The sequence below is a fragment of the Taudactylus pleione genome, unplaced genomic scaffold (genome assembly GCF_031769625.1).
Source record: "Taudactylus pleione unplaced genomic scaffold, aTauple2 ptg000086l, whole genome shotgun sequence".
Lineage (NCBI taxonomy): Eukaryota > Metazoa > Chordata > Amphibia > Anura > Myobatrachidae > Taudactylus > Taudactylus pleione.
Window position 1 is genome coordinate 19,935,822 of NW_028284488.1, and position 21,809 is coordinate 19,957,630.

A 21,809-nucleotide genomic window follows, 5' to 3' on the forward strand; every position below is an offset into this window, starting at 1 on the left:
ACTTTACGGACTCATTGAAGAGAGAACCCAATGAATGTTTTAAATGGTACTTGTGTACTTTACGTACAGAAGTACCGAAAGTTGTCCCCACCTAAAGAAGAAAGTTGTCCCCTCGCGGGCTCGGTGGCTCGCTACGTTCGCCACAAGGTTATATTCCTCCTCTATGTCCACTGGAATGGTAGGGGATGACGCCGGACAGTGGTGATGATGCTGGATACTGGCTGATGATGTAGGGGTCCTCTCCGTGAAGGGGATGTTGACATTACCTTGATTGATAATAATAATGTGTAGGACACTTGGGTTCTCTCTGCAATGAGTCCGTAAAGTACACAAGTACCAACCATTTATATTTCCAAAGATTGACATACACATGCCACCGCCGAGTAAGGAAAGTACAAATTCTTCAGACTGCATGTAGTATGATTGGAAACGCCAGTGATAAGTCTGGTCTGTAGGCACGGGATTTTAAGAAAATCAGGGTGTCATGTATGGAGGCAGCTATCACCCTGGAAAAAAGATTATTAGTTGTCAGCAAATAGTCAATTCTAGGAAAGGATCTATGGGCGCGAGAGTGGAAGCTTTAAGCCATATTTCATGTGTTAATTATCATACAAATATCCAATAGAATGTGGGTAGTTTTATGCAGGTAGATACTGTTCTAGTCTGAGGACAAATGAGCTGACATGGGAGTGATCTATTAAATTTGGGATCAGCAACAGTATTAGTCCATGTCTAGTCTACTATCAGATTTGGGTTATCATGTTTTAAAATCGCCATCGCATTGAAAAAGTCCAGATTGGGCTCATTTGAAGCGCAAACTTTGAGCAGAGTGAATTTTTCCATTCCTGTGGTGACAGCAATAAGGAGATAGCAGTCACTTGCGCAATAGTGTATTGTCATTTTTATATGAAAAAAAGTTAACCCTTGTTATGCTGCAGTAATGCATTCTCCAATCAGAGAAGCTTTTAGTGTTGAAGTTTGCTCTGACCACGAGTCACTTGAAATAGTCTCAGGCATCAGCTTTTTATCTTTTTTCTTCACACTGACAAATTAAGGTCCTCCACATTCCATGAAACTAGAAAAGGTCCCAAATTACCCTCTGACATAGAATTAGTTATTGGGGTCACTGTAAGCCAATAAAACAAGGACAAGAGCCTATTTTGGAAGGACATTTAGAAAAAGTAAAGTGCACACTCCAGGTAATAGTCTTGCTGACACCACAGTTCTCAATCAAGAGTCATTATTTTATATTGTTAGCTGAAAAATAAGTGCTAATATTTCTGTAAACATGGTATTTGTTGTTTGTGCTAGTCCTTGTATACTTGGTCAATAAAGTTGACTCTGATTCGAATACCTATTTTGATCATCTACATTATATATTATCCATTCTAGATCATAATATGGTCTTTATTATTCCAGGTATATCCCAGAGAGATTATACACAATATTACGATCACATCTGTAAGCAAAGAGAGGACATTCGCAGATCAATACAGGATTTCTTCATAGAGCACATTCAGTACAACTTCCTGGACGAGGACTGTAAGTAGGTACTTTTTAACTTCTTATAAGAAGTTAACACGACGTATTCAGTGATACTATGATGATTTGTTCACAATTAAATTCTTCACATTCTTAAATTCTTTAAAGAAATATTTAAGACTTTCCAATCTTGAAGATGCTGGAATTCACAAAGCAGTTTAATATTAAATAATGAAAATAAAATCAATGATTGTATACTGGTATACCCAAAACAAATACATAACATTTTCATGAAGTTCTATAAGTTCCAAATTAAAATGCTCAACATTGGCTTGGTTAAACCAAATGTTTTTGGGTTTTAAAAAAATAAATAAAAAATAACACACTTTTTTTAAATTATGCTATGATTACAGTCGCGGTGTCGTGGCTTCTTAAAAAAAAAAAAAAAGCCTATACTAAGGGAATCCCCCTGGTATTATTTCACATTCTAGTTGCTTGTGGTCTTTTGAGTGACCTGAACCAATACAGTAAATTCACATACAAAAGAGAGATAGGGAAGGTAAACCAGATCAGAGAGGTACTAACTCTGCCTAGCATCAGCTAAGACTCCACAAACTCCTCCCCTAACAATCCTATAGGATAGGAGAAAACAACAATTAACATTCTCAATCTTAAAGGGTAAAGAACTCTGACACATTAAAGAGACAATACACAGAGAAATCACCTTGATGTGTTTTCAATTCAAAACCTTAAGTCCTATTGAGAGTGGAAGGAAGAAAGACTTAGTCTGGCTTTCTTTTGATGAGATATTAACAATCCAAAATTATTAGGATATTTTTATTAGAAAGCATTAAAACATGGTTCATCAAGGCTTTCACAGTATTAATATAAAAAGCAGTATTCAATTTTTCTACTTCAGGGTCCATAGGGTATCCACAGGATACCTTGGGGTATAGGTGTGACGTCAGTCATCGGGCACCAAAGAGTTAAGCTTTCAGCCTCCCAGGATGCACTAGGTCCCCCTCCTATACCCCGCCCCCGAGCCAAGGCATCTCAGTTTCGTTTGGTGCCCGGCCGGAGTCGGAGGCACCTGCTAGAGGGGGGCTTAGAAGAGCCCCTGAAGCTTTTTCTTCATGCAGCAGTGGCTGCAAATCTGGATGAACAGCATGGACAGTCAGTCCTGACGTCCATGCTGTCTTCCCTACACCCCGCCGGTACCAGAACGCCGGTACTGATCCGGGGATGCTGGTGGACATCTGGGGTCACAGCTAGCGGTGACCCCAGATGTTCCGGACCATGGCCGGGTTCAAGGGGGACAGAGGTAAGCAGCGGGGTCCCGCGGGGGGTCCCCGCTGATCACATGGTCCTAAGTCCCCAGGCAGGGGGCTCCCTGGGGACTGGCTGCAGCGTGGAGCCAGGCGACCAACATGCGCTTCCACTACACCCTGGGACAGCGGACCGCAGCAGAGCGGTAGCGCTGCGGCGTCCCAGGGGTTAAATGCATGCCAGGGGAGCGCGCCTTCCCTGTCTCACAGCCGGCGCCTCCCCCGCTGCACACAGCCCTCTCTGCACTGTGCTGACTGGCCCTGTGTCAGCGCTCCTCCCCCAGGCCAGCCTTCTCTCTGCTCCTCGGCGGCCATCTTTTCTGAAGCATGGTGAACGCTGCTGGAAGTCTGCATTGGAAGCATCGTGGTGTGGGTCCCCCCGCATACCTCTCCTCCGCTGTGGTCAGGTCTGTGTATGCAGCACTGTGTCCTACCAGGCCCTGTGTCTGTGTAGTTGAGTGATCAGCGCTGTTAGTGCAGGAATTGTTATTTCTCTGCATTGTATGTGACTGTGCTAGCGCTGTTGCCTGTAACTTTTTTTCTAAACTGTCAGCTTTATACTGTCCCTGTTTTTTCTGCTAAGCCCTTGCGGTGCGGTGCTGCAGGGTGGTCTCTCGCCTCTTAAATATATAATTGGTGAGAGGGGTCACATACGTGGTGCCATCATGTCTGAAAGTGATTTTCCCCTCCGGCTACAGTGTACTACGTGTAAAGTACCGTTAGCGGAGGGGGAGGGTAGCGCGGAGGGCCTCTGCCGGCAGTGTTTGTCTATGGCGCGGCCTCTTACGGTTACTGCACCGGTACAGAAGCCGCCCTGGGCTTTCGCTCAAGCGCTTACAGCCTTAGTGGGCCAGTTAGCTCCGCAGCCCGCGTTTACACCGATGGGTTTGTCCCAGCAGTCAGTGGTGTCGTCACAGATGCAGGGTTTCCCACGACAATTGGTGGTACCCCACAGTCTCCCTATTTCCCCGCTCCCGGTTTCTCAGGAGCCAGCGTGGGTTAACTCCCTGACGAGTTCTGTACAGCACTTGTCGGATGTGTTGCAAGGGGAGTCTGTGATGCAGCCGCATAAACGGCCGGTGGCGTCTTTGTCGGCTCCTTATGAGGATGACGAGGGGACGTCTGATGATGGGGAGATTCTGGATCCTTACGATCAGGAACCTCTCCATACTAAGGACGCTGATGCTAAGTCCAAAGTATATATTCCTGGACTTATTCGGGCGGTCCGCACAGCCTTGGTGATTGAGGACGAAGTTCCCCCAGCGGCTAAATCTAAGTATGCCTTTTTCAAAGATGTGAAGGGTGATGCCACAGTCTTTCCTCTTTCGGGTCAGTTAGTGGACCATTTAGAGGAGGCGTGGAAACAGCCTGGCAAAAGATACCAGCCGCAGAGACGCCTGGCGGTGGCTTATCCGTTCGCGGATAATTATTTTGCGAAGTGGGAATCCCCTCCACAGGTGGATTCTCACGTGACCCGTCTTGTCCGTAGTGCCACATTGCCGATGCCATTCATGTCCTCCCTTAAGGATGCTACGGACCGCAAGGTGGAGATCTGCCTGAAGTCCGCTTATTCCCTTGCGGGGGGGGGCAGCACGGCCGGCTATGGCCATTTGCTGGGTTGCCAGAGCGATGGAGCGCTGGGCGGATTCATTAGAGGCTTCTTTTGATTCCGACTGTCCGGCCGAACAGGCGGAGTTGATTGGCAATCTCCGTGATTCGGCCACCTACATCAACGAGGCGGCCCTAGACATTAGTACTCTGGTGTCTAGGATTTCTTCAGCAGCGGTAGCTGCTCGTCGCACCTTGTGGCTGCGATCCTGGAAGGCGGACGCAGATTCCAAAAAGAGTCTGGAGGCGTTGCCGTTTACCGGAGAAGTTCTCTTTGGTCCGGATCTGGATAAGATTGTGGCCACACTGGCGGCAGCCAAATCGGCTTGTCTCCCGTCGGCCGCTGCTCCTTCTGGTTCTGGACCATCGTCCTTTCGGTCATCTAGGGCCCAGGGCAGGCCCAAACCACAGTCGTTTCCTCGACAGGCTGGCCCTAAGAAATCTGTCAAGCCCCGGAAGCAGGCATGGAGTACCAGACGTCCGGCCCCCAAGCCAGATGACAAGCCTGCGGCCTGACGGTCCGGGCCTCCCTTTGGGGGATCCCAGGGTGGGAGGCCGCCTGCTGCAGTTCGCCCAGTGTTGGTCGACCACTACGACAGACACTTGGGTTCTGGAGGTGGTCTCCCACGGGTACGCCCTCTCCTTCCGGCACAGACCCCCGGGTTGATTCTTCACCACGGGTCTACCATCAGACCGGAACAAGGCTACGGAGCTGCGGAAGGTATTGCACACTATGCTCCAGGCTGGAGTTATAGTGCCTGTTCCATTCTCCCAGAGGGGCCAGGGTTTCTATTCAAATCTTTTTTTGGTACAGAAACCCAATGGGTCGTATCGTCCGATTCTCAACCTCAAAGCACTCAACAGGTCTTTGCGGGTACCGAAGTTTCGGATGGAGACCCTACGGTCCATCATTCTGGCGCTGGAACCTGGGGACTACATGGTGTCATTGGACATACAGGACGCTTACCTGCATGTCCCTATTCTTTTGCGCCATCAACAGTTCCTCAGGTTTGCAATCCGCAGCGACCACTTCCAGTTTCGGGCGTTACCTTTTGGCCTGGCGACAGCACCACGGGTTTTCACCAAGGTGATGGTGGTCATGGCGGCTTCTCTGCGGCTGCAGGGAGTCCGCATGTTGCCGTACTTGGACGACCTGTTATTGGTGGCAGGATCTCCAGAGCTCCTGTTACGCCACTTGGACCTGACCATTGCACTGCTGCAACGGCACGGCTGGCTAATCAACTGGCAGAAGTCCACTCTAATCCCGTCTCGGGGGATTCTGCATCTTGGAGCCTTATTGGACTCGGGACAGCAAAGGATCTTCGTGACGGAGGACAAGATCTCTGCTTTAAAGTCAAGGGTGCGCAGTTGTCTGCACAGCCGCCGGGTGTCCCTACACTCGGCGATGAGGTTACTGGGCTCCATGGTGTCGGTGTTCGACATGGTAGATTACGCCCAGTTTCACTCCAGACCTCTGCAGCACCTGATCCTGTCCAAGTGGAACGGGCTGCCTCAGTCTCTGAAGTCCCAGACGATTGTGCTCACCCCGGAGGTTCGCCTGTCCCTTGCTTGGTGGTTACAGACGACCCACCTCAACAAGGGACGTCCGTTCTGGGTTCCAAATTGGGTCCTGTTGACAACGGACGCCAGTCTTCGGGGCTGGGGAGCGGTTTCGGGTCCACACTTGTTCCAGGGCAGGTGGACGCCGACAGAAGCGGAGCTTCCCATAAATATCTTGGAAATCTGTGCGGTCTTCAATGCTCTCCAGCAGGCACATCGGTTTCTCCAGGGTCACCCGGTACAGGTCCAGTCGGACAACGCTACCACCGTGGCCTACATAAACAGGCAAGGAGGAACCCGCAGTCGGGCGGCTCTCGTAGAGGTGTCTCGGATCCTGGTTTGGGCGGAGCGCAATCTTCCGGCCATATCAGCGGTCTTCATCCCGGGAGTGCTAAATTGGGAGGCGGACTTTCTAAGTCGCCAGGACGTTCATCCGGGGAATGGTCCCTGCACCCGGACGTTTTTCAACCTCTGGTGGACAGGTGGGGTCTTCCAGAGATCGACCTCATGGCGTCCCGGCACAACAACAAGTTGCCGGTGTACGGGTCTCGCACAAGAGACGAAGGGGCGTCTCTGGTGGATGCTCTGTCCGTCCGGTGGACGTTCCGGTTCGCATACCTGTTCCCTCCGGTCTCCCTTCTTCCACGGGTAATCCGGAAATTCAAACAGGAAGGAGGGACGCTCCTGTTGATAGCTCCCGCGTGGCCCAGACGGCACTGGTTCTCAGACCTTCAGGGTCTGTCCGTGGACAGTCCACTGCGGTTGCCGCTACGACCGGACCTTCTTTCTCAGGGTCCTTGTCTTCACCCGGACCTGACTCGGCTGTCTTTGAGGCGTGGCTGTTGAAACTGCCATGCTGAGGTCCCGGGGGTTTTCCAGCTCTGTGGTGCGTACCATGTTGCGAGCTCGGAAACAGTCTTCCACGAGGATATACCATCGCGTGTGGCATACGTTCTTCCAGTGGTGTCGACCGAGAGGTTATGCACCGCGGGAGTTTCGTCTGTCTCGGATTCTCGCCTTCCTACAAGCGGGACTAGATCATGGGCTTCGCCTTGCTTCTTTTGAAGGTACAGGTTTCGGCCCTGTCTGTTTGGTTTCACCGTAGGATTGCTACAATCCCGGATGTGCGCACCTTTATGCAAGGTGTTGTCCGCATTCAGCCGCCCTTTGTTTCACTTGTGACGCCTTGGGATTTGGCTGTGGTCCTGAGGGCTCTCCAAGGACCGCCGTTTGAACCACTGGGCTCAGTGGATCTTAAATGGCTAACAGCTAAGACTGTTTTCCTGCTGGCTATTGCTTCGGACAGACGTGTTTCTGAGTTAGGGGCTCTTTCTTGTAGACCCCCTTTCTTGGTTTTTCATGGGTACAGGGCTGTGATCCGAGTTTCTTCCCAAAGTTGTTTCCCAGTTTCATGTTAACGAGGAAATCGTTGTTCCGGCCTTTAACTCACCGGGTCTTTCCGTGGGTGAGGCCTCTTTGGATGTTGTGCGGGCCTTAAGGACTTATGTTGACCGCACTTCTTCGTTTAGGAAGTCGGACGCCTTGTTTGTCCTCTATGGCTTCCGTAAAAAGGGTTGGCCTGCTTCAAAGCAAACTTTGGCAGCCTGGATCCGTATGGCTATTTCTGAAGCTTATCTTCATGAAGGCCTGCCGGTTCCTCCTTCTGTGAAGGCTCATTCCACTAGGTCTGTGGGTCCTTTGTGGGCAGCTCGACATGGTGCCTCTGCAGTCCAGATCTGCAAGGCTGCTACGTGGTCCTCTGTCCATACCTTCGTGAGGTATTACAGGTTTGACACCTTCACCTCTCAGGATGCTTCCTTCGGGCGGCGGATTCTCCTTTCTGCACAGGAGCATCCCCACCCTTAAAGGATACTGCTTTGGGACATCCCCAAGGTATCCTGTGGATACCCTATGGACCCTGAAGTAGAAAATATGAAATATGGTAAGAACTTACCCTGGTTATCTCTATTTCTATGAAGTCCATAGGGTTCCACAGGACTCCCGCCCTGTCGCACCTGTGCTGCAGATGGGCTTTGCTCTGGTCACCGGTTTTCCGTCTCCCTCTGGTGAGAATGTGATTCTTGTATGTGTCCAGATCTTTGTTCTCTCTCTTCCTTCTCCTCCTCCGGCCTATGGCTTGGTAACTAACTGAGATGCCTTGGCTCGGGGGCGGGGTATAGGAGGGGGACCTAGTGCATCCTGGGAGGCTGAAAGCTTAACTCTTTGGTGCCCGATGACTGACGTCACACCTATACCCCAAGGTATCCTGTGGAACCCTATGGACTTCGTAGAAATAGAAATAACCAGGGTAAGTTCTTACCATATCTCATATTTTTTAATTAAAATATTAATGCAAAAAAAACTGATTTTAAACAAAAAAAGAAAAAAATATTTATTTTTTTTCCATCACTGAAAATGCTTCTTAGGAAACTTCAAAATAAGTAGTGAAACATATCAAGCAGATGGTCTATTTATAAAGAGCGATTTTTACATTGGTGTTCCCAAGCTTCATACGACTTTACTTTTCATACTGTGGTTTGGATCATAGACTCTGTTAATATCACTCTGATGTTATAAACTTCTACAACTGGTACATGGACTGTCCTTTTTTGCACTACTGGATGTTGTGAGCCAGCTGCCTAATGTAGCCTACGGTGGATTATCCATGCAGGGATTCTTTGTAGTTCCATATGAACAGACTAACATTCATTTGGCTAACATTATAATTGAATACTCTGTATACATTAGGACTTGGTAATCATGGACATTATTGAATAGAACAAAGACCTTTAAATATGGGCTTTTTTATTTTGAGACTTGTAGTTCCTTATGAATATGTAATGTGTAATAATGAATATTTAATAAAATTAATATTTCTTCTTCGGGGTCCATGGGGTCCACAGCCATTACGTTGGGTATGAATCCTGGTCACCAAACAGTTAACACAAACGAGATCTCTGCTCCCAGGATGCATCGGGGTTCCTCCACGTATACCCCACCCCCCTGCCTCAGGTAGCCAGTTCTTCCTCTTTGGTGTGTTCACCACATAGACAGTGGGACTGCTGGAGCAGTCCTGCAGACGAGTACAAAAAAAAAAAAAGAGTTTTACTCTCTATCTCAGCGGGTGGTCTGAGCTGTCCTGGAAGCAGCCTCGTGCCTGATTGGAGGCGCACCGGCCACGCGCTGCAACTACCTCCTCCGGCGCCGCACCGCTAGCCTTGGCAGGTCCATGGCTGTGGATTCGGCAGGGGTTCTCAGACCCTGAACCACAACCGGATCAAGGGGATGGCAGGTAAGCAGGTGGTTGCGGCGGCCGCTGAAGCCGGGACCACATGGCGGTCCGGCCTCCAGCGGTGAGACTGGCCGGTGGCGCGCTGCTGTCAGGAGGCATACGGCTTGTCTCCTAGCCTAGAACGCCGGGATATGATGTTCCTGACCAGCCGGGGCTTGTGGCGGCGGCCAGGTCTGTTTACCGGGCAGGTCCAAGCAGCATAGGGGAGGTACGCTTCCCCGGCGGCCCCTCCCCCAATCCACACGCTAGTTCAGTCCTCTGGCGCAGTGATTGTGGATTGCTCCTCCCAGCCTCCATATAGGGCAGCCAGAGTGTATGTCAGTTGCTCTCTGAACGCTGCTCCTACAGGACGCTGGGCAGTCTCCTTGTATACCTTGTCTACTGCTGGTTTAGGTTTTTACAGGGCTCTATCCTACCTAAGCCTAGACTGATTGTGGTAGTGAGAGCTTATATGCATATGACTCGCAGAGTGTTTATGCATGACATGTGATTGTTGTTTTTGTGGATACTGTTTCTTATGTAAAAAGAACTGTGACTCCTGTAAACTATCACTGTCTTTCCCCTTAACCTTTTCCTACAGGTTAAGCTGCGGTCGGGAGGCATACAGCTTGTTTCCTACACTACACCGCCGGGATAGGGGGTCCAAGCAACATAGGGGAGGTGCGCTTCCCCGACGGCCCCTTCTCCAATCCACACACTAGTTCAGTCCTCTGGCGCAGTGATGGTGAGTTGCCACTCCCAGCCTCCATAGGGCAGCCAGAGTGTATGTCTGTTGCTCTCTGAATGCTGCTCCTTCAGGACGCTGGACAGTCTCCCTGTATACCTTTCCTACTGCTGGTTCAGGTTTTCACAGGGCTCTATCCTACCGAAGCCTAGGCTGATGGTGGTAGTGAGAGCTTATATGCATATGACTCGCAGAGTGGTTATGCATGACATGTGATTGTTTTATGGATACTGTTTCTTAGGTAAAATAACTGTGACTCCTGTAAATTATCACTGTCTTTCCCTTAACCCTTTCCTACGGGTGTGTGGGTAGTCAGGGTGAAACAAAATCGCATGTGTACTCAGAACTTGTCATTATTATGTCTCAGAGTCTGAAGGGCAGGCGGCTAAGGTCCCTGAGCTTGGGGGGGTTTTCCCCACAGGACTTCATACAATCTGATTATGTGGTTACTGTATCAAGTAGACAAAGCTCCCTGCTTCTGGATAGGAACTCCCTTGGGTTTCCTTTTCCCAGATTATGGACCAAAATACCTTGCTTAGTGGCAGGTTGAACAGGCTCAAATATCCTATTAAGCTGGTGTGCTTTTTTGATTAAGAGCCTATGGCAAATATACTGCTTAAAGGCGTTAAGTTTTGCTGAGTTATGCTGCCTTTGTTTCTGAAAAGACTATGTGTGAAGATGAGCACATTACGTTGGTCCCAGCTGTAGGCTGTATGGGCTGAATTGTAATTCACATATACTGGTAGGGCAGGGTTGCCCATTCCCCCCTCTCTCCTAATTAGGAAAACTCAGCTTAGTTAAGTACTTGTGGGGGTGGGGGGGGGGAGTTGGCTATCCCTGAGTATGCCTTGTTCCCAGAAAGTGCATAACAATGGAATCCTACCAACTTTTGTTGCTTGGATTCAGTACCGATTGAGGCAAATCTACAGGTGGATTTTGCAAAACTGGTCAATTAGGCATGAATGTGCTACTGTTCAAAAATTTACTTTCCTGAAACCCCTAAACTGCAGTTTGGGGTTAGAGAGTGCTTCACATGTAGGTTTTCTGTAAACCGACGCTTGTTGTGGGTTACTTGCAAATGTTCTCAGGAGATTTGGTTCATCTCCCTGGGTGCCTCTCTGTGGATGGCCAGGTTATACAGAGCTTGATGTCCTACTTAGCCCGTCGGCTGTTCGTAGTTGACTAAAAAAAATTTGTTGCATGTATGTATATATGCCTCCACTGCGGTGATCAGGTCATACAGAGCTCTAGGTCCTACCTGGTGTTTTGGTAGTTGGCCAGAGAGCTTAGTGTGTATGAACAGTGGATATGTATGTATGTATGTGATGTGTGAGTGTATATAGGTATATGTGTATGTATGTATGTGTATATACATATATATATATATATATATGTGTGTGTGTGTGTGTGTGTATATATATATATATATATATATATATATGTGTGTGTGTGTGTGTGTGTGTATATATATATATATATATATATATATATATATATATGTATCATGTGCATTACATGTGACTTATGAAATCTGCTGTATTATGCTGCCTTGTCAGCATAAGTCTATCACTACTGTGTCTCCTCATGTAACCCGCTACAAAGATACGTGGGTACATTGGATGTAAAATGATGGTCACATTGATACTAGACATTGGATAAACCTTGTATGTCCAATGAAAAGGTAAGACAGATGGCTGGAGCCCCCTGAGTTGGTCTCATGTGTGATCTGTAGCAGCAGCCCCTATGATTATGCCCTCTATTTCCATCATGAATGGACATTTTACCTACAGCCATACCACACTAGACAGGCCCAATCTCCTCTGACTTTGGAAGCTATGCCGTGTTGGTCCTGGTTAGTACTTTGATGGGAGACCACCTGGGAATACCAGGTGCTGTAGGCAGTGGTTGAGGCAGGGCATCATCTTTAGTAGCCGTTCAACAATTACTACAGGCTGCTAGGTCTTTTTGCAGCCAAAGACCAGATGGCGTCGGCCCCTTACGAGGGCCAGGCCACAGAGAGGGGCGATGAGGGTGTCCTCACTGGACTTAATATAAATGGGTTGTGGTGGTCACTGTTCTAAAGAGTCACCACAGTAGTCAAATCTACCAGATCATAGCACAGGTTGGCAACTCCTGCGCCAACCCTGATATTAAGGTATCTTCAGCAGCTGCAACCTACCATGTTTAGGCTTCCTAGGCATCTGTCCTGGAGGGACATGTGTGCTCACTCGGGTCAAAGTGACTTCGTCCTTAGCAGCTTTCCAGCAATTATGGCAAGCAGCTAGGCTAGTACAGCCAAAAGAATCAGAAGCCGGTCGGTCTCACGCTCCGTCCAGCCCTCAGATTCTGGTACATCTTCTGGTGTTTAGGGACACACGGGTCTTCCCCCAGGAGTCACTCTCAAGAGAGGAAGACCGTCTTCCAACAGTAAGTCTCCTCCCTGATCAGAGGGACCAAAGCTAGGCTTGTGGAGCCGGTATGGGGAGAGGCTCCAGTGTTCTAGTGCCAGAAAGTTGTGAAAGCCTCCCGAATCTGACTACAGCCAGACCATACTGGTCATGCTCAAGATGGTCTGATCTTGATAGCTAGGCAGCTTTGAGCCCAGTTAGTACTTGGATGGGAGACCACCTGATATACCAGGGGTTGTAGGGAACGTAGTATGGAGTTTCTCCGGGCAGAAAAATCCATATCACCAGAAAGGTTGAGGCCTTATATCACTTTCCAGTACCGTTGGCATTCGCCTTTAAATTTTCCACTGATAAGAGATTTGAAGCCGGTTTTCAGGGCAGTCTTTCTCTGTCAGGAGCTGTTATTTGCCCGGTCAGGGTGCGGTCGGGGTTCCAAATAAAAGCACAGACTATCTGTCTCTTGCCAGAAGAGCGACTATCCGTTAAAGACCTTTGTCGCAACAAGGGTCGCCCGTTCTGGACCTGGATAATACCAGTCTCCGCGGGTGGGGAGCAGTGACAGGTCGACACACGTTTCAAGGAAAATGGAGGACAACGGAAAGCAGTCTCTCCGTAAAACGTCCTGGAACTATGGTCAGTATTCAGGAGCGCTTTTCAAGCTCAGGAAATACTATAGGGGCTAGCTGGTTTAGGTGCAATCTATCAACACCACCGCAGTAGACTGCCTCATCCATCAGGGGGCCAAATGTCATTTTCCAGCGAGATCGGTTGTGTTCATACCAGGAGTCCTTAATTTGGAAGTGGACTTCCTAGGCCAGCAGGATATACGCGCCAGAGAGTGTGGGCTCTTCATCCACAGGTATTTCAGAGCCTTGTGGATGGATGGGTCTTCTAGAGGTAGACCTCATGGCCTTGAGTCACAAGCACAGGGTCCCTAGGTACGGGCACAGTGTTTGTGGATGCTCTGGCAGTAGAGTAGAACTTCAAACTAGCGTATTTGCTTCACCCGCTATCCCTCCCTATAAGGGTTAACGGGAATATGCAACACTAATACTGATGGCCCCTGCTTGACCCAGACGCTGCTGGTTCACCAACCTGCAGAGTCACTTCATAGACATTCTGTGGCCTCTTCTGCTAAGGTTGGACCTGTTAATACAGGATCCCTTCCTGTATCTAGACCTGACTCGTCCATCTTGGACGGCATGGTTCTTCAGACCTCCGCCTTGAAGAAAGGATGTTCTGTCGATGTTTTCTCGAGTATGTTCTTTTCATCAGACTGGAGGGTCTCTGATCTAGCAGCACTTTCTTCCCGCTTCCCCGTTTTAATAAGTCATCGGGAGACAGCGGTACTTCATACTAGGGCAGAATACCTTCCAAGAGTGGTATTCTGGTTCTATATGAATGTAGAGATTGTTGTCCCAGCTTTCAGACTACAAGCCTCTCTGTAGGTGAGGCTTCCTTGGATGTTGGCCGTGCGCTACATAATTATGTGGATCGCGCCAACAGCATGAGGAAGTAGGTTCCTTTTTGTACTGTATGACAGTCATAAGGCTGGCCAGCCGATAAGCGGACGCTGGTCAGATGGATTCATATGACTATTCCTTACGTCAGACTAGTCTGGCGGTGCCAGACTCAGTAAAGGTACATCCACACGGTCAGTGGGGCCTTCGTGGGTGCCTCTGCTGAATAGTTCTGCAGGGCAGCCACATGGTCTTCCATCCACACCTATTATCAGTTGTTATGCCTTTGACACTTTTGCCTCTCAGGATGCCTCCTTCGGGCGTAGGGTTCTCCTCTCTTCCGAGAGTCAGGAGCGTCCCTGCCCGTAGGTTTAGTGCTTTGGGATATCCCCAACGTAATGGCTGTGGACGCCATGGACCCCGAAGAAGAAAATAAGAGTTATGGTATAACTTACCTTTAACTCTTTTTCTTCGAGGTCCATAGGGTCCACAGGACACCCACCCAGACGCACATGGTGAATTGGGGGAGGTTTCCGTAGTTTCTCCTCTTGAGAGTCTGGACTCATGAGTTATGGGTTTCTTCTTTCTTACCCTTTGTTTGTCTCCGCCTGCTTGAGCTTGGTAACGAACTGGCTACCTGAGGCTGGGGGTGGGGTATATGTGGAGGAACCCCGGTGCATCCTGGGAGCAGAGAGCTCGTTTGTGCTAACTGTTTGGTGACCAGGATTCATACCCAACGTAATGGCTGTGGACCCCATGGACCACGAAGAAAAAGTTAACAAAGGTATGTTATACCATAACTCTTTTTTAGGGTAGCTACACCAGGGCCAACCCTAAGTAACAGGATCACTATTCATTTTGTCTACACAAATGGGTGGACAATCTGGATAATTTTTCATCTTTAATTTGTCTACATTAGTACAGTTTGAATATGACCCTACACAAAGGGCAATCACGGTCGTCTTGTTTTCTTCCAACATGCTTAGATGCCTGATAAAAAACATAACTATTGTACAGTATAATATGGACATGTTAACACTTTTTTCAACAATTCCTAAAGAGAGAATTTAGAATAATATTTGTAAATTACATTGTAAAGCGTGCATGTCTTAGATGTTAACAATCGCCGAGCTTTTCTTATCCTAACAAGTTTGTTTTCTACCAGTTGGAAAATATTTAATGGATTTCTGTGCTCCACTGACAAACAGTTTCTAATATTAGTTCTATGTATATCACAGGTACTGTACATTTTAACAGATTTTTTTTTTTCTGTCTTCTAGTTGTTTTTGACATATACAAAGACAGTGAGGTAAGTGAAATGTATCTTCCTCAATCTAAGTGTGAAGAAACAGCTCCTAGATAAATCTCTATAGAGATTGGTTGGGAAATGATTACCATGGCAAACTATAGTATAATTACATCCCAACACTATTGATGATAACAGTCTATTTCTACAGCTCCTGAATATTCTGTGGTACTGTACAATAATAATTTACATAGGATATACTTGTCAACTCTATGAGAATGTCCGGGAGAGTCCCGAATTTCTCCCGGATTCTAGAAAGAGTTGGTCAGACCTCCCGCATGCCGCCCTCTTCCTGCATGAGGTGGGCAGCTCAGGGGTTCAATAAGGCAACTCAATCGCGTCATCGTGACGACGCCAATCCACACACAGTAAAATGTTATGAATTGCATTCTGAGCCAGAATTAAACAATCGCAGCGCCATGCCCATAATACCTAAGTCGATTGTGGTTGCCCCTTCTGTGAGATTCCAGAGATTTATAAAAGTCAGCAATTATGACACATACCGTTATAGGCTAAAACAAGAAGAAAATTGGGCTGTGCACATAAAACATGCAAACGTTTTTGCAGTTTTCTAGCTGTAATTCTATCAGTAAGGGCTTGTCCACGTGTGCTGACGGAAAGCCCCTCTGATGCTATAGAGCACAGGTTCTCAAACTCTGTCCTCAGGACCCCAAACAGTGCATGTTTTGCAGGTCTCCTCACAGAATCAGTGAAATAATTAGCTCCACCTGTGGATTTTCAGTGAGTAATGAATACACCTGTGCCCCTGCTGGGTGACCTGGAAAACGACCTGTGTGGGGTCCTGAGGACAGAGTTTGAGAACCACTGCTATAGAGAGCTGTTTTCTCAAGTTGCGTTTTGCTGGAAATGAAACCCAAAAAAACACCTCTGTGGTTGTGCCTAAACAGATAGGCAAAGCGGGCTGCAGGGAACTTTAATTAGAATACATAGGTCCTTATTTAGTTGCAGAAGAGGTAAAGCTTTTTTTGCTTGTTGTTTTTATTTAAACTTCAATTTAAAATTATTTTGTTAATTGTCTTCCTAGTATATTTACACTAATACAGGTTGAGTCTCCAATATCCAAATATTCAGAAATACGGATTTTTTTATTGAGCACGACTGAGATAGTGACACCTTAGCTTTATGATGGTACAATGTACACAAATTTTGTTTTAAGGCATGAAACTATTAAAATATTGTATTCAATTACCTTCAGACTGTGTGTAAGGTGTAAGGTGTATATGAAACCTAAATGAATTTTGTGTATGTACAGAAACATTGGGGTATATTTACTAAAGTGAGAGTTTTTAGAAGTGCAGATGTTACCATAGCAACCAATCAGATTCTACTTAACATTTAACTAGCACCTTCTCGAAGATAATAGCTAGAATCTGATTGGTTGCTATGGCAGCATCTCCACTTCGAAAAACTCTCACTTTAGTAAATTTACCCCTTTGTGTGATGCACAAAATGATAAAAAAAAATGTTGTATAAAATTACTTTCAGGCTGTGTGTATAAGGTGTATATGAAACATAAATGTATTCTGTGTTTAGACTTGGGTCCCATCCCCAAGATATCTCCTTATTGTATGCACATATTTCAAACTACGGAAAAATCTGATTCTTCTCGTCCCAAGCATTTTGGATATGGGAGACTCAACCTGTAAATGTATATATTCGAGAAGTGACGTATGATGACAACATAATATACTGTATGTTTCCCCCAGTACCTTGTCCAAGTACACACCTTTGCAATGCATTTTCACATGAGTCTGAGAGTTGGTAGTGAATAGATGGGGAGGGAACTTTATTTAAAAATACAGACAAATAATGGTATCGAAGAGAACAAGGAGGATGGAATGTGTTTTGGAAAGGATTTATTTTTCTTTGCAACTCCTTTAAATCAGTCTAATTTGTTATTAATTTGTATGTAACATTCAATAAACGCTCTGTGATCATATAGAGAGGTGAATGCAATATCAGCGTTCCTGCCATCTATTAACTACCAACTCTTCAGCTCAAAAGATCGTGCTAGTAAAACTCCTTATCCGATATTATTAAACAAACTCTGATGAATTTAAGACTTGATTTTAGTGTCAGGTCTGAATTGTCAGGATTCCAATAAAGTAAATATATATATATATATATATATCACTTAAATTGTAGAGACTAACTAGTCCATAAATAAATAAAAAATTGGAATTCCGCTAAGTAATTAGTGATGGACTGCAGTGCCAGTGCAATACTACTTATGTATTCTATGGCTGTCTGATATTTTAAAGAAGGGGCACCACCTTCATATAATTTAAGTGGATCTTAAATGTCATCCATTGACTTTTACTAAATGCATTTATTTTTCCGACTTCTTTTCTTTTTTACACCATAGTCGACGTCTAGGCAGAATTGTTTATTTTTGTTGCAGATAGCAGATTGTCTAAAATTATATTCAGTTATTTCCCCCAAGTCCATAGTCAAAAAAATTAATATATTTCAAAGGCTTTGGTGAAACGCAGAAAAAATGCCAAACATATGTATGTTCAGCAATGTATGTATATGGTTAAAATAAGATGGAAATTCCCTTTAAATGAACTAATCCTTGAATATATCCTACTTAAAGAGATATCATTAACTTGGTATGTGTTTGTGTGTCTTGAATGATTAGAAATGGTTTAATAAAACATTGTTTGCTTGTTTTGTTGTATTTTTTCATTATTCCATTTTTCATTGTTTTCCAAACATATTACAGGATACATAAACAAATGGGAGGGGGGGTGGAACAAGGACAGGAAGGTTACAGGATTTCAACCGCCGGCTTTCCGACAGTGAAATCCTGGCATGGGACTAATTGATAGGCGTCTAAATACCGATGCATACCATTAGCCCCACGCCAATATCCCGATGCCCGGCATAACGATCGTAGGTAAGCCAGGCGTCTGGAACGGATAGCCACAGGGGGGAGGGTTAGGTTTCGGGTCTCGCGAGTGGGACTTAGGGTTAGGCCCCCCCCCCCGGGTAGGGTTAGATTCAGCCTAGGAGAGGGGGGCTAAGGTCAGGCACCCCCGGGGGGAGGTTAGGGCTAGGCAACCCCCCTCCCTGCACCCTAAACCTAACCCTCCCGGGGGGGGTAGGTGTTGGCACCCCTGGGGGGAGGTTAGGGTTAGGCACCCCTAAGGGAGGGTGGGGGTTGGGGGTCTGCTGGACTTCCGGCGTCGGTATTTAATTCCGATTATACAAGCAATCAGTGTTCACAAGCAAATGCTTAATCAACATCGTATACTATACATGTAGTATAGGAAAAGGGTGATGTAGGAACCCCAGGAGTGCCAGTGGCCCTGGATAAGTGGGCAGGTCGGCATGGATGTGTGTGTATGGGGAGGGAGGGAGTGAGAGAGAGAGCACCTCTCCTTATACTTATTGTACCATATGAATAAAGGAGAGGAGGATGAAGTAGAGTTCTCACAGCCTTTAGTCTCCATTTCAAAACTTCTCTTGATTTTCGTCGTAATGACCAGTGATGTGCAGTGAGGTGAGGCAGAACCTTTCCTGTCATACTTATACTCCAGAGTTTTGACTATAAAAATTATAAGAAAAATGTAAAGAAAATATTATAAATATCTTCTTTGTATTATTCTAATATTTTTTTATAGTCAAAACTCTGGAGTAAAAAGTATATGGTAGGTGTGGCACTGCCTCCCCTGGCTACCTTTTTCCACACATCCCTGATCAAAACATACCAAATTTCCAGCACTATATATTGCTGCACCTTTGTATAATCCCCACATGAACCTCTGGGCTCATATATGTATCTGTAAATCTGGCTCTGATACTAGCCAATGCCTCCCCAGCCATTTAACTCGCTGCATGTAACTGGTAATGACTGTCACCTTGGAGGTTGCAAAGGGTATAATTGTAAGAGATCGGCTTCCAGAGTGAGGTCACGATCAACTCCGGACACTATTTGAATGAAGCTATCAACCTCCAACCGGTGGGGTCTAGTGACTGGACAGTCCAAAAAGATGTTCATGGTGTCTCTTACCTATCCATAGCATCTCCAACAATACTTGAATTGTGAGTGCCAAAGTTTGTGTTATTTCTGGGGTAAGATAGAATCTGTGAATCATCTTCACCATCAATTCTGAGTGGCTAATGAACCTAAGCAATTTTCCAAGGGACGCATTGAGGTCCGCTTCCATTTGAGTTGGGAGTGGAGTTACCCAAACACCTCTTCTGACAATAACACATTTTTCCAGAACATAATCTACCCTTATGAGTTAGAGGGGAAAGCCTAGCCATAAGTTGAGGGGAACACTGCTAAATTCGGATCTTTCCTGAAAAAAAATGTTTTTAATTTGGAGAGATTTGTAATAAATCTCTGGATGGAAATTGCTTCTGTAAGAATGTCATTAAAGCAGAGTCTCAAACTGAGTAGAGGGGAGAGAATTTCCATCTAATTTTATTGTTTGATGATTTGTTATTAATCCTAAAGTTTCCAGATTTCCTTTTACATAGGCATTCTGAGCTTTCAGAAGGAAGCTGCAGCACTATACAAATAGCTGGTGGTAGCTGCCACCGATACATGTGGGAATGATGGCTCTGTTGTACAGATTGCTGCCTGAATGCTACCCAACCACCAGCCAATGGCAGTTGAGAACAGCTGCTCAGTTTTTAATAAGTACTGTGTTTACCTAGTAATGCAAGACCAGTAACAGAGCGGTGTAATGCACTTTATGGAAGCAGCATGTCTTGAGTTGTTTTGAATAAGGCTTCAAACTTAATATTAAGTAAAAGCCAAACTGCAATTAGCACAATAATTTGTACGGGCTAAAAAGTAGATTTCACACGCGCACGCACTCACACTCACTCACTCACTCGTGACAATTGACACCAAGGACCACCCACTGAATACCTAACACATCAGAGGCCCAAAGATTACATAATAAATAATACTACTCACAGAGCTGGAACTGGCTGCATGGTGATTGCCAGCGCATGCTTTGATGGCATTACAGTGTTTGAAAAATCAGTTGCTGCGGCTGCTAGGTAGAAATCTTGCTTGGCTGCAGGTGGTGGTGTAAAAAGTGGTGTGAAAAACTTACAGAAACCAGGAAAATAAAAGAAATACGGACACCAAAAGAAAAAGGGGATGGAAATCCGAGAAAAGTGAAGGTGGGCACAAACTGTACGATGTGCTCAACGATGCAATATCGTGAGCAATTCTCCCCTGCACTCCAGGATACGATGTGCAGCAAAAACTGCATGATGTGTCACAAGATCTATCGTGCACGATCTAATGATTTGCATATTCTTTAGATCGTGTACGATAGCAGACGGATGCATGCATGGATCAAGGAGATCCGTTATGCATGCATCTGTGTGTAAAAAAAAAAAAAAATAGACACAGATGCGTGGATGGATCAGTGAGCTCCATCCGTGTGTCAGTGTAAAAAAAAAAATTTTTTAAAAATGGCATGCCCCCCAAAACACAACCAGCCCCCAGCTTTTTGAGACCCAGTACTGGTTGGGAAAACACAGGGGACAAAAGATGTGTAGGGGTCCCCTGTATTTAGCGCAACCAACATTGGGCTCTGAGCCGGTCCTGGTTTTGGAAATACAGGGAACAAAAAGCGTAAGGTGGAGTAATGCTACAGACAGGGCAACCCTTTCACCGGGTCCCCCCGCCAAAGCATTACCCCTGACCACTAGTCAGCCCAGGCCGGGGATCCCTAGGTAGTTGGGGACCCCCCCCCCCCCAATAAAAAGGTTCCCCTCTCCAGGGCAGCCCAGGCCTAGGCTGATAGCACGGGGCGATGGGTGCCGGGTTGATAGTGTAGTGTAATTCAAAGAGTTAAAAAAAAATTGTCTTTTGCAGTACAACTACAGGTCCCAGCAAGCCTCCTCCGCAAGCTGGTACTTGGATAACCACTATCACGAGCATGCGGGGCATTACTGGCCTGCTGGTACCTGTAGTTCCACTGCAAAAGAAATATTAAAATAAACACAGTACACACACACACCATGAAAGTAAAAGTTTATTAAAACATACATGCGCGCGCACACACACTCACAATCACTCATACTTGCCTAGTAACCCTGTAGCCATTCACATCCACTTCTCCAAGTAGATAATCCACGTGTACCGGTAAAAAAAAAAAAAAAAATTCCATTCTCACCTCCTCCTATGTGTGGATCACATCCTCTTCTTTCCATGTAGGTATCCACGGACTCTGCAAAAAAAAAAAAAAAACCCGGACCAGCAGACATTGGTACCCATCCTCTAAAGACCGTACCACCCAAATGACTGCTCAGCCGCAGGATTTCACTATAGAAATCCAGATCCTGAGCGCTCATTGGCTGAGAGAGGCGTGCCTTCCGCCTCTCAACCAATGAGCCGTTTTCACCATTGACTTCAATGGTAAGAACCATGAAAGTAACCTTGCAGTTCTCACCATTACATTAGTGGCAACACCGCTGCGTCTTTGTACATAAAGGCTGTGCTAAAATATTATTATTATTACCAGTTATTTATATAGCGCACACATATTCCGCAGCGCTTTACAGAGAATATTCGGCCATTCACATCCGTCCCTGCCCCAGTGGAGCTTACAATCTATATTCCCTACTACATGCGCACACACATACACACA

At 46.3% G+C, this 21,809-nt stretch overlaps 1 protein-coding gene and 1 pseudogene across 1 annotated transcript in view; both read left to right on the forward strand.

Annotated features, from left to right (window-relative positions):
* CDC123 (cell division cycle 123) overlaps positions 1–21,809 on the forward strand; it is a 120,673-nt gene that overhangs the window by 89,156 nt on the left and 9,708 nt on the right. The window contains exons 9-10 of the mRNA XM_088468767.1: positions 1,420–1,542; positions 15,140–15,168. Of these exons, the coding sequence (XP_088324893.1) occupies positions 1,420–1,542; positions 15,140–15,168 (152 nt within the window). The remainder of the gene's footprint in view (positions 1–1,419; positions 1,543–15,139; positions 15,169–21,809) is intronic.
* LOC148529200 (5S ribosomal RNA) lies at positions 11,774–11,892 on the forward strand (annotated as a pseudogene).